Here is a 12513-nt window from a genome sequence, read left to right on the forward strand (position 1 = left end):
TGATCACCTGTCAATCACCCATCAATCACCCCCTGTCACTGCCACCCATCAATCACCCCCTGTCACTGCCACCCATCAATCAGCCCCTAACCTGCCCCTTGCGGGCAATCTGATCACCCACCCACACCAATAGATCGCCCGCAGATCCGACATCAGATCACCTCCCAAATCCATTGTTTACATCTCTTATCTCCTCTAAACACCCACTAATTACCCATCAATCACCCCCTATCACCACCTGTCACTGTTACCCATCAGATTAGACCCTAATCTGCCCCTTGCGGGCACCCAATCACCCGCCCACACGCTCAGATTGCCCTCAGACCCCCCCTTATCAATTCGCCCGTGCAATATTTACATCTGTTATTCCCTGTAATAACCCACTGATCACCTGTCAATCACCCATCAATCACCCCCTGTCACTGCCACCCATCAATCACCCCCTGTCACTGCCACCCATCAAACAGCCCCTAACCTGCCCCTTGCGGGCAATCTGATCACCCACCCACACCAATAGATCGCCCGCAGATCTTCTCTCCTCTAAACACCCACTAATTACCCATCAATCACCCCCTATCACCACCTGTCACTGTTACCCATCAGATTAGACCCTAATCTGCCCCTTGTGGGCACCCAATCACCCGCCCACACCTCAGAACGCCCTCAGACCCCAGCCCTGATCACCTCGCCAGTGCATTGCTTGCATCTATTTCCCCCCTCTAATCACACCTTGAGACACCCATCAATCACCTCCTGTCACCCCCTAGCACACCTACCCATCAGATCAGGCCCTAATTTGCCCCGTGTGGGCTCCTGATCACTCGGCCAAACCCTCAGATCCCCCTCAGACCCCCTTCCGATCACGTCCCCAGTGCATTTATTGCATCTATTTTCCCCTCTAACCGCCCCCTGAGACACCCATCAATCACCTCCTGTCACCCCCCTAGCACTCCTATCCATCAGATCAGGCCCAATACATCCTGTCATCTAAGAGGCCACCCTGCTTATGACCGCTTCCACAAAATTTGCCCCCTCATAGACCACCTGTCATCAAAATTTGCAGATGCTTATACCCCTGAACAGTCATTTTGAGAAATTTGGTTTCCAGACTACTCACAGTTTTGGGCCCGTAAAATGCCAGGGCAGTATAGGAACCCCACAAGTGACCCCATTTTAGAAAGAAGACACCCCAAGGTATTCCGTTAGGGGTATGGTGAGTTCATAGAAGATTTTATTTTTTGTCAAAAGTTAGAGGAAATTGGATTTTTATTGTTTTTTTCACAAAGTGTCATTTTTCACTAACTTGTGACAAAAAATAAAATCTTCTATGAACTCACCATACCCCTAACGGAATACCTTGGGGTGTCTTCTTTCTAAAATGGGGTCACTTGTGGGGTTCCTATACTGCCCTGGCATTTTAGGGGCCCTAAACCGTGAGGAGTAGTCTAGAATCCAAATGCCTCAAAATGACCTGTGAATAGGACGTTAGGCCCCTTAGCGCACCTAGGTTGCAAAAAAGTGTCACACATGTGGTATCGCCGTACTCAGAAGAAGTAGTATAATGTGTTTTGCGGTGTATTTTTATACATACCCATGCTGGGTGGGAGAAATCTCTCTGTAAATGGACAATTGTGTGTAAAAAAAATCAAATAATTGTCATTTACAGAGATATTTCTCCCACCCAGCATCTGTATGTGTAAAAATACACCCCAAAACACATTATACTACTTCTCCTGAGTACGGCGGTACCACATGTGTGGCACTTTTTTGCACCCTAAGTGCGCTAAGGGGCCCAAAGTCCAATGAGTACCTTTAGGATTTCACAGGTCATTTTGCGACATTTGGTTTCAAGACTACTCCTCACGGTTTAGGGCCCCTAAAATGCCAGGGCAGTATAGGAACCCCACAAATGACCCCATTTTAGAAAGAAGACACCCCAAGGTATTCCGTTAGGAGTATGGTGAGTTCATAGAAGATTTTATTTTTTGTCACAAGTTAGCGGAAAATGACACTTTGTGAAAAAAAACAATTAACATCAATTTCCGCTAACTTGTGACAAAAAAAAAAAATCTTCTATGAACTCACCATACTCCTAATGGAATACCTTGGGGTGTCTTCTTTCTAAAATGGGGTAATTTGTGGGGTTCCTATACTGTCCTGGCATTTTAGGGGCCCTAAACCGTGAGGAGTAGTCTTGAAACGAAATTTCTCAAAATGACCTGTGAAATCCTAAAGGTACTCATTGGACTTTGGGCCCCTTAGCGCAGTTAGGGTGCAAAAAAGTGCCACACATGTGGTATTGCCGTACTCAGGAGAAGTAGTATAATGTGTTTTGGGGTGTATTTTTCCACATACCCATGCTGAGTGGGAGAAATATCTCTATAAATAGACAATTGTGTGTAAAAAAAATAAAAAAATTGTCATTTACGGAGATATTTCTCCCACCCAGCATGGGTATGTGTAAAAATACACCCCAAAACACATTATACTACTTTTCCTGAGTACGGCAATACCACATGTGTGGCACTTTTTTGCAGCCTAACTGCGCTAAGGGGCCCAAAGTCCAATGAGCATCTTTAGGCTTTACAGGGGTGCTTACAATTAGGCACCCCCCAAAATGCCAGGACAGTGAACACACCCCACAAATGACCCCATTTTGGAAAGTAGACACTTCAAGGTATTCAGAGAGGAGCATAGTGAGTCCGTGGCAGATTTCATTTTTTTTTTGTCGCAAGTTAGAAGAAATGGAAACTTTTTTTTTTGTTGTTGTTGTCACAAAGTGTCATTTTCCGCTAACTTGTGACAAAAAATAAAATCTTCTATGAACTCACCATGCCTCTCACTGAATACTTTGGGATGTCTTCTTTCCAAAATGGGGTCATTTGGGGGGTATTTGGACTATCCTGGAATTTTAGCCCCTCATGAAACCTGACAGGTGCGCAGAAAAGTCAGAGATGCTTGAAAATGGGAAAATTCACTTTTGGCACCATAGTTTGTAAACGCTATAACTTTTACCCAATCCAATAAATATACACTGAATGGTTTTTTTTTTATCAAAGACATGTAGCAGAATAACTTTCGCGCTCAAATGTATAGGAAATTTTACTTTATTTGAAAAATGTCAGCACAGAAAGTTAAAAAAGTCATTTTTTTGACAAAATTCATGTCTTTTTTGATGAATATAATAAAAAGTAAAACTCGCAGCAGCAATCAAATAGCATCAAAAGAAAGCTGTATTAGTGACAAGAAAAGGAGGTAAAATTCATTTAGGTGGTAGGTTGTATGACCGAGCATTAAACCGTGAAAGCTGCAGTGGTCTGAATGGAGAAAAAGGCTCTGGTCCTTAAGGGGCGAAAAGACTGTGGTCCTGAAGTGGTTAATGAAGGGGTGGTATTAGCACAACAACATCACTCACCAAACCAGGTGGAAGCTAGTCTATCCTCCAGCACTAGCATGAATTATCCAGTGTGCAGAACTTGGAATATCTACTCTGTAGCTGGTCAGAGTGGGTGGTCGATCAAGAAACTCTGCGCTACAGCGCACACCGTAGCAGACACTGTTTATACCAGGAGGTGTTAACTTACACATATCACATATGCCCCTATTCAATGGAATCCATAGATCACTTATTATTGATACTAGCACAGCTCTTAAGTGGTATTCTAGTGAAACAGGAGCTTTTTTTGGCACGGTTCTTTATTTTTAGGGATATGTTCCCACAATACATTTATATCTGATAGATTCTACTAATAATTTTGATATATTATTTTTTTGAACATTGGATTTTATTTTATTTATTTAACGGTGACTTTTTTTGACTACTGGCTTTTTCTCCCAACTGGCTTCAGTGAGGGTGTGAGTACAGTGCATGTATGTATGTATGTATGTATGTATGTATGTATGTATGTATGTATGTATGTATGTATGTATGTATGTATGTATGTATGTATGTGGAATTAGGCATTATACCGATATGTGCAATACTTGTACAGGCTTTACAATCTAGGATTACGGGAAATAACATTTACATGGCTCTTTTTAGCGCAGTGGATTCTTATAGATATTAACTCTTGATACCACAATAAAAAAAATAACTAAAAACCACGCTCACAGATTTTTTTGTCATAAAAAAAGTTACTCACAAGTATCAAAATATTTGTTTATTTAAAAATGGTAATAAAATATTTTGAAACCATTAGATATTATAAAAAAAAGAAGCAAAAACGAAATCCAACATAGTTCAGTACTGGAATACTATCAAAGATACAGCAGAGGCCCTGAGTTCAGTATATTCACACTTTATCGGAGAACTTTGCAAACACCTGCTTCCTCTGTGCTGCAGTTAGATATTCACAGGCTTCCAGTATATTGGCTACAATTAAAGTCTGTTGAATGGTTTTAGCCTTCACCCATATTCGTCCATTCATCCCAATGACCATCTCAAATGGAAAGACATTCATCAGATCCTGAACTATATCATTCTGAGGTGTTAAAAGTCTGGAATAGAAAAACAGTGAAAATTAAACTACAAATACTATTCACTAAGGCCCGGTTCACATTAGCGTTCGCTATCCGGATTTTCCGGATCTGATCCGGACCGCATACTGTACAAACGGAACGTACGTTCCGCACAGTACGGAGCCGGACTGGATCAGACAGTTTTCTAACATGCGCTATTTTTTGGGTCCGGATCTCCGGCCCACGCACCCGGACCGGAGCATGACAGCACCATCCAGAACACAGAAACCAATGGGGAGCGGAAGGCACAGAACACACTGCCTACAAAAACCTAACGTTCTACCCCACTTCCTATGCGTATCCAAGCGGCCATTTCGGATGGGGACACATGGGCCAAGCATGTCTGGAGTGGAGCAGCAGTGACAGACGTGCTGGAGCTGTTTGGCAGAATGTCGGAGGTGGAGGTGAGGCCTACAGCGGAGGAAACTGATTCTACAGGTGCACCTTCTGCTGACCCCAACATTTTTTTCTTAAAATTTCGCTATTTTTTGCCCACGGATCCGGATGGCAGCCTGATGCATGCCTGATGCAAATGGACTGAATCCGGATCGGAACCGTACGGTTCCAATCCGGATCAGGTCCTGATCCGATCAGGATCCGGTCCGTTTGCATGGCAAAACGCAAGTGTGAACGGGGCCTAATGTTCAACAAGAACCTGTAATTATATGCAGCTTGAAACTGAGCCATTTCCCAGTATTTAAAGGGAATCTGAAGTGAAAATAAACTTATGATATAATGATTTGTACGTGTAGTACTGCTAAGAAATAAAACATTAGGAGCAGAGACATAAGTCTAATATTGTTTCCAGTACAGGAAGAGTGATGCATGAGTGATTAGTTGCATCGAGCATGGGCCCTTTTGGTTATACACCTGCTGATTGAGATACTTATGTATCATTTACTGCTAGATTTGGCTGTGCAAGCCATGTGGCCATTCATTCACGTACCTATGAAATAGCCGCAGGGAGATTTGGGCGCAGGGTAAAGCACATATACAGCTTACCCTGCACAAATGCAGGCGCTGCTAATTACCATTTCTCCTCCAGGTCGCTGTGGATTGTGGGGAAATGATTAATTCAGCTTCCATAATTCCTTTTACTGCCTATGGTGGCACCGGCTGCACCCAAATCTCCTGCGCTGTTTTAACATCGCTCGCATTCATTCTCCTATGATGAATCGCCTTCAGTACTGCTGTAAGCAATCTCAAAAACAAACAAAGCAAGCTTCTACCGCTCATACTGCAAATAACAATAGTATCCTAAACGTTGCCTCACTAACATACTCACCTATGTAGAGCGTAGTAACTGGATGCCATAGAGCCTTTCCGGACTTCTCTCTGTGTCCTTATTCCACCACTGTCCCCCTGTTGAAGTTACCTGACCGGCTGGTAGAATACGCCTTGTAGACTCCTCATAAAGGCTTTGGAAGCACTTGCGTCCCAGAGTACTTCTTCTGAAGATGAGCAGATCGGGGCTCACATGCGCAGCACGGATGTGCCTGTATTCAGGACACGAGTTCTGCCGAAGCCACCAAAGGAGTCCCAAAGGCATGTCATTTTAATGAAGGACAGTGGTGGAATAAGAAAACAGTGAAAAAGAGAGAGAAGGGTCTATCGGATCCAGAACCTTCCCTCTACATAGGTGAGTTTTTAACTTTTTTCAGTGTCATTTTAGATTTGCTTTAAAATACAGCTAAACGTCCATTTAAAATCTAATACTGTACATGTTTTGACTCCTTGGAATGTTATATTAACAATTCTGTTTAAATATAGCTCATGAAAAAAAATAAACGTACTTTCTTACAAGTCCTAAGGATACTTTAAAGATAAGGCCATCTTGTCCAATAACACCCTTTCCATTTGCTTTCCCAGAGCTGTCTATACAAGCCATCTCTGGTTCCATGTCTTTATTGGCAACTATAAACTGTCCATAAACAAGGTCTCCGACCTGCAAAGAAAACAAAGAAGTTCTATTAGTATTAAAAGATTTTTCCACAGTATGATTCCAAACGTATATCCCGGCAAGTAAGAATCATCTATATGTACTTCAATAGGTCCCCAATCTATTGCAGCATATTAAAGTTATAATAAAGCAGTAACATACCTATATGCGGTGACATTGGGTGTGAGCTTATTACCAACAGTTAAAATATTATTGATATCTTCATGTCTAAAGCTGGCCATACATCAGGCGACTTGGTGGTCGATCAACCATCCGATTATTATAATCGAATTGGATGAAAATCGGTGCCGCCGAGTACATGCCCGACCAACAATGTGACCAATTTCGACCTCGAAATTGGTCACATAGTCGATCATGCATGCGGCAAGATGTTGGGTCGATTTACTCGATTGGGTGCGTGGTGGGAATGGCATACAATTTTGCGCCAGTCGACGAAACCCCCGGCGCTGTCCCCCTAATGAGAAATGGCCCCCAGGTGCAAAGTATTCATTACCTTTCTGCCGCCTCTGCTTGTTTCCGCAGGCTCCGGGCGCATTCCGCTGTACATACACCTGTGCCCCACGTGGTTACCTAGTGAGGGGCACACGTATGACGTCAGACACGTTACTAGGCAACCAGATGGCGCGCGTCTATGATGAGCAGAGTGCGCCCAGAGCCTGCAGAGACTAGCGGAGGCAGTGTACAGGTAATGTATACATTGTACCGAGGGGACAGCGTTGGGGCGGCAATGTGGACATATGCAACGCACAAGGCCGATTCCCAAGAGATTTCATGCTGAAACTGATCGGGAATCGGCCTGTGGCGTATGGGCAGCTGACAGATCTTTCTCTTATCAGATGCGATAAGAGAGATTTGTCTCTTGGTCAAATCTGCACACCGCTAGATGTATGGGTACCTTTGCACTAACCTCCCTCTCCATGCTTGATTCCTAAACCTTCCTCTCTAGGCATAAGGGTGCAAACACACATCCAATTTTGATTGGCCAATCAATGACCAATTTTACCACCTACAGGTAGTATGAGGGTCAATAGCTTTTAGATACTATAAACAGATTGTGTAGGTAGGCTCTCACACTACATGCATGTGGTAAGATTTGTGATTGGCCAAACAAAACTGGATGTGTGTAAGCTCATTAACACTAACCTTGCTACCTTATCACCTAACTAATCCTTAGGAGTCTGCTATATTATAGCTGAACAAAGTTACAAAGAGGCGGTGCTGATAAGTCTGGCCACTTGCACACTTATATGACAGTCTTATATCTTGGTCTGCAACTATGAAAATATCAGGTGTTTCTAATTCTTAAAACGGTTTCTTTTAGTGAGAAGCTGTGATGGTAAAGTCACAAGAGAGTTTCACATCGTTGGAGGTATGGATCGTCATTATGTTTTTGCTTCTTCATAGTTAGTTGGAAAGTCAGCAGAGGACATTCACACAGAAATGTCGCAAATACTGGGGGAGAAGTGTCCTTCCTACTGTACTGTCAAGACCTGCACATCTTTTTTCAAGATTTCAAGATAGGGCATTTCACCATTGAAGGCAAGTCGCACAGTGGCGTGCCCCAACCCCCCCCCCCCCCCCCCCCACACCACTTCAACTGACTCGGCAACCAGTGATGTGGTCCATGACTTGATTGAGAACTGATGAATATTTGCAAAAAAAAACAACAACAAAAAAAAACAAAATACTGATACTGGACCCTCTCACAGGAGCGTATTCACTTTGTTAAAGCCACTATCCTAGACATATGCATGCTTTTAGAGTAGTGGATACCAAAATGTTTGAACAGTGATCAGGAGAAGGAATGTTCTGAAGCATCCAAAGCCATTTTGGCTCATTTTGAAGCGGCACAGGATTTTTTTAGCTATGTTAGTGACTAAGGATGGAACCATCAATGATCCTGAAACCAAGGAACATAGAAATGGTGCCACAGTGGGTCCCCGCAGCACCCAGAAATCGGCCAAAAAAGCTTTGGTGCCCATTTTCTAGGACAAAGACTGTATTCTGTTGGTGAATTACCTACCTCAGGTCTCTAGTATCAACAGATAGTATTATGTTAATCTCCTGGACCAGTTGAAGGAGGCAATTTATGCACCTATGCATGCAGTCAACACTGTGCCTGCCAAATTAAACACATTGGGTTTCCAACTGGTCCTCCATCCCCCCTACTCACCTTACCTAGCCCCTTCGGACTGTTATCTGTTCCCAAAATTGAACCAACACCTGAATAAAAGTGTTATTTCCTAACATTGGCTCTCTTCTTTCTGGACAATGCCAGAAACTTTTCAGCACCCCCTCATATCTCCTAACACTAAAGTCCTGTCCCTGTCACAATCTGAATTTGGCTACAGTGAAGTCAAACACATAACTGATCCGTGCGCCTGTCTATATCATATCCGAGTGACCAGGGACCAAACTAAGCTCCCTGTGCCTCATATTTTCAAATTTTCATTGCAGTCTATGGGACTGCTGAGACGTGATGGCAGCCATTTCGGCACAATTAAATGCTTTGTACTATACTAAGAAATTATTAATCTGGCCAGGTAATTTAATTTTTTTCTCTTCTGAAAGCATACTTGAAGTGATGTATGGCATGAAATAAACAGGTACATATTACAAGCCCTAGAAAGAAAAATCTCTGAAGTTCCATTCTGTTTTCCAGTATAGCAAGCGTTTTTCCACAAGGGCCACTGATAATTCAAGGACTAGGAAAATGGTGACAGTTCCATTAGTTCATGTACATGTCACCCTGAGAAAGCGCCTGCGAGGTCTTTATCGGCAAAACCAGTCAGTGTCTTTCAACCACCACCATCAGAGACAACCCATTACTTACCAGGCACCATCCCTGCTTATAAGTATCCATCCCATTCTGCTTATACAAACCTAGTTCATTTTAATATGTATACTTTCATTTGGTTCTCAATGGTTAGCAGTTTAAACAATTGCTTTTCTCCCAGTAAGGCATACCTTCACATTTGGTCTGTTCTTTTTAGTTGCACCTTCAAAAGCCAAGAATGATAATGAAGCTTGATCACTCCCTCCAACATCCAGCTTGAAGATATCTCCAGACTTGGTGGTGACAATTCCAATAACATGGTCTCCTTTTACAGGAACATACTAGTATGAAACAACATAGAACATGACTACAGTGGAACTCAACAGGCAGTTACATACACAGTAAATACCTCAATTTGCTGATGGCAGGTTGAGGAATCTTGCCCCTAAACATCTTTTTCTTAAATAAATATATATATATATATATATATATATATATATATATATATATATATATATATATATATATATATATATATATATATATATATATATATATATATATATATATACACACACAGGCACACACACACACACACTTCTCACTGACTCCCCCACACTTTTTTGAAACTAAATCATGCAGAGATGGTCTTAGCACACCATCAATACTGATGAAACGGTGCTTGAACCTAAGGCCTCTTTCAGATGGGCAGCTGACAGGCGGCGAATTCACCGCTTGTCAGCTGTTCTCCTGCAGTGGCCGGGTGCTTGTTTGTGCAACAATACCGGCGCCCCCAGTAATCACATCTGAGCATGGCGCAACCTGCTCAGATGTGACATGTCTCGGTCCTTTGCGTGTCTGCGTTTGACATGCATGGCGGCAAAACCGATGCAATAAAATTGCACCCAAATTGCACTGGCAGGCAGCAAACGCGATGCTGAACTGCTTGGCAAGTGCACAAGTCAGTTGTCCATTTGAAGGCAGGCAGAAAAAAAATTGATGCAATAGGATTTCACATGCAGCAATAAGCATTGTGTGAATGCTGTGGGAAGCCTCTTGATAACATTCTCCTGCGCAGCCACGCTCCTGTTCATGTACAAGCATGGGCACAATTTGCACTCACACGTACAGGGCAATATCACAAAGCCCCTGATGCAGAGAGTAAAACAAATCATGCAGATCATACTTGTGTCTGTGCAGTGCGATTGCGGTCGTATATGGATGGAAGCGTGGACACGAGAAGAAACTCTTGACTAATATGTTTGGTGGGTCCCAGCGCTGGATTGGTGTGGTTGATAAGGATGGGGGAAGCTTCTGAAATATCCAAAGGCTTTACTATAAAGAGGTAAGCATTTAAGGAAAACTGAGATGGGGTAGGAGAAAAAAATTGCACATACCTGGGGCTTCCTCCAGCCCCCTTCAGGCTGATCGCTCCTGCACTGCCTGGATCTTTCGCAATTTACCCGGAAAGTCCTCTGGTCTGGGGCGTACTGCAGATGTGTGGCCCCACCCCGTCACTGGGAGTGTTCTGCGCCTGTGCAGTGCTACTGTGCAGAATAGTTCCTGCTGCAGGAGTGCTACAGGGGAGCGCATGCGGCAATACTGCGCCTGTGCCAACTGGAGGACTTTTCGGGGGCAACTGCGGAGGATCCAGGAGGTGCAGGAGCGATCAGCCTGGACGGGGCTGGAGGAAACCTCAGGTATGTATAATTTTTTTCTCCTTCCCCCTCTCGGGTACCCTTTAAACTTACCAATGAGAATCCTCCCTGTTGCTAGGTAGAAATCCAGTTATTTTTCATAATCCAATAGGGAGCTCCATGTTCCTGCTGGGCTGTGATCATTTTTGGGACAAGGAGAGGAGCAGCAGCAGTGGTGGCGGATGTTGGTACAACAGATGGATGGAGATCATTCTCCCCAGAATATTTTTCCAGCCGGGTGGCATGCAAAAGTAGCCAGGTGGGAAATTGATGGGAGAATGCAGGGCCGGTGCAACTCTGCTTATAACATAGGAGGAGGATGAGGAGGTGTGACGACAACAGCCGGGGGCTCACCACAATTAGCTGGGTGGAGCAACCGGCTAAAAGAGCCTGGGGAGAATACTGGGATGTGAACAGATGTAAATAACAGGTATGTGAACAACATTGACGTGCTTACTGCACTGTTTCTGCATCAATGTTATAGTATGAACTAAAACACAGGATTTTAACAATATGTCTGCTTTCATGAAAGCAGGAAGTAGACACACTGCAGATTTATTGCATAATTTGTACCAGCTGTAACAAATAAATTATTTTCTTTAAAAGGTTAATGCTGTTGCGTATTGTGTAGAGCAGAGAGGAAGTTCTAAGTTCAGGTCTGCTTTAGGCGACGTTCACACACCATGATGTTCCAAACAATTTTGTCGGTCAAATACTGCCCGCAGAAGTGACATTTCAAACGACATGCACACATGCTCTGTAGTAATGACGTTTGAACGATATTGAACCCAACCGGCCGACTGCACGATAATCCATTAATAGTCATCTGAATGGATCTGCCATAACATGCAATACATCGTTTATCCTTGTCATTTAACATTGTTTGGTTACACATTTAATACCAACTGTCCTACGATACAGCATTATCTGTTGTACATCCGATGGGTTTAAAAACATGTATCTGAGGTGTGTACATAGCTTAACAAAGTGTAATTTCATGCCATAATTTGATAATTGTGCAGATGTCCATAACACTGTTTCATCTGATTGCTAGTCTGTGCATCATAAGCATAATCCAAAACGTGGACAGAAGCAAACCTGGATGCAGCTGAAACCCAGTGAGTGATAAAGTATTGTGTTTAGTACAATGCACTGTGTACAGTGTATACAGCCACAGGAAGCTTGCTAGAATGAAACATGCTAAGAATGCATACGCGTTAATACCAAACATAGTTAGCTAAAAGTGCGAGATGAACAGTGCTATAGAATAAACATCAACACTAGCAGATTACCCTCTTCTGCTGGGAGTCCACCCAGTACACAGTCGGCTCACGGTGCCTCAGCAGCCCACATTTAGTGACCTGCAGGTTGTCGCCTTGCCGCCGGAGTCCCGGTCCGCACATTACCCGGGATCTGCCAGAGTCGGCCGAGGACGCTGACAGGGAAAGCGGGGCATCGGCAGCCTGTGCGGGGAGAAGGAGCACATCGCCAGACAATACCACCTGCCCGACTACATCAACCACTGCAGACATGCTGCTGCCGGTGTGCAGCCAGCCAGGAAG

General features: G+C 43.5%; 1 protein-coding gene across 1 annotated transcript; it reads right to left on the bottom strand.

Moving 5' to 3' along the window:
- Positions 1 to 4145: 4145 nt before the first annotated feature.
- Positions 4146 to 12512, bottom strand: EXOSC3 (exosome component 3). Its single transcript, XM_068234031.1, has 4 exons — positions 12244 to 12512; positions 9446 to 9595; positions 6312 to 6463; positions 4146 to 4497 (listed from the first exon to the last, which is right to left on the bottom strand). Exons 1-4 carry the CDS (start codon positions 12481 to 12483, stop codon positions 4293 to 4295), a joined length of 747 nt encoding a protein of 248 aa, XP_068090132.1. The 5' UTR covers positions 12484 to 12512; the 3' UTR covers positions 4146 to 4292.
- Position 12513: the final 1 nt, after the last annotated feature.

Source organism: Hyperolius riggenbachi, chromosome 1 (genome assembly GCF_040937935.1).
Source record: "Hyperolius riggenbachi isolate aHypRig1 chromosome 1, aHypRig1.pri, whole genome shotgun sequence".
Lineage (NCBI taxonomy): Eukaryota > Metazoa > Chordata > Amphibia > Anura > Hyperoliidae > Hyperolius > Hyperolius riggenbachi.

Coding starts and splice junctions, on each gene's coding strand:
- EXOSC3 (XM_068234031.1), bottom strand. CDS start 12,483: ATGTCTGCAGTGGTTGATGTAGTCGGGCAGGTGGTATTGTCTGGCGAT. Junction 6,464..9,445: donor AGAACAGACCAAATGTGAAG/GTATGCCTTACT, acceptor TTTTCTTTGCAG/GTCGGAGACCTTGTTTATGG. Junction 4,498..6,311: donor TCCTTAGGACTTGTAAGAAA/GTACGTTTATTT, acceptor TTTCTATTCCAG/ACTTTTAACACCTCAGAATG.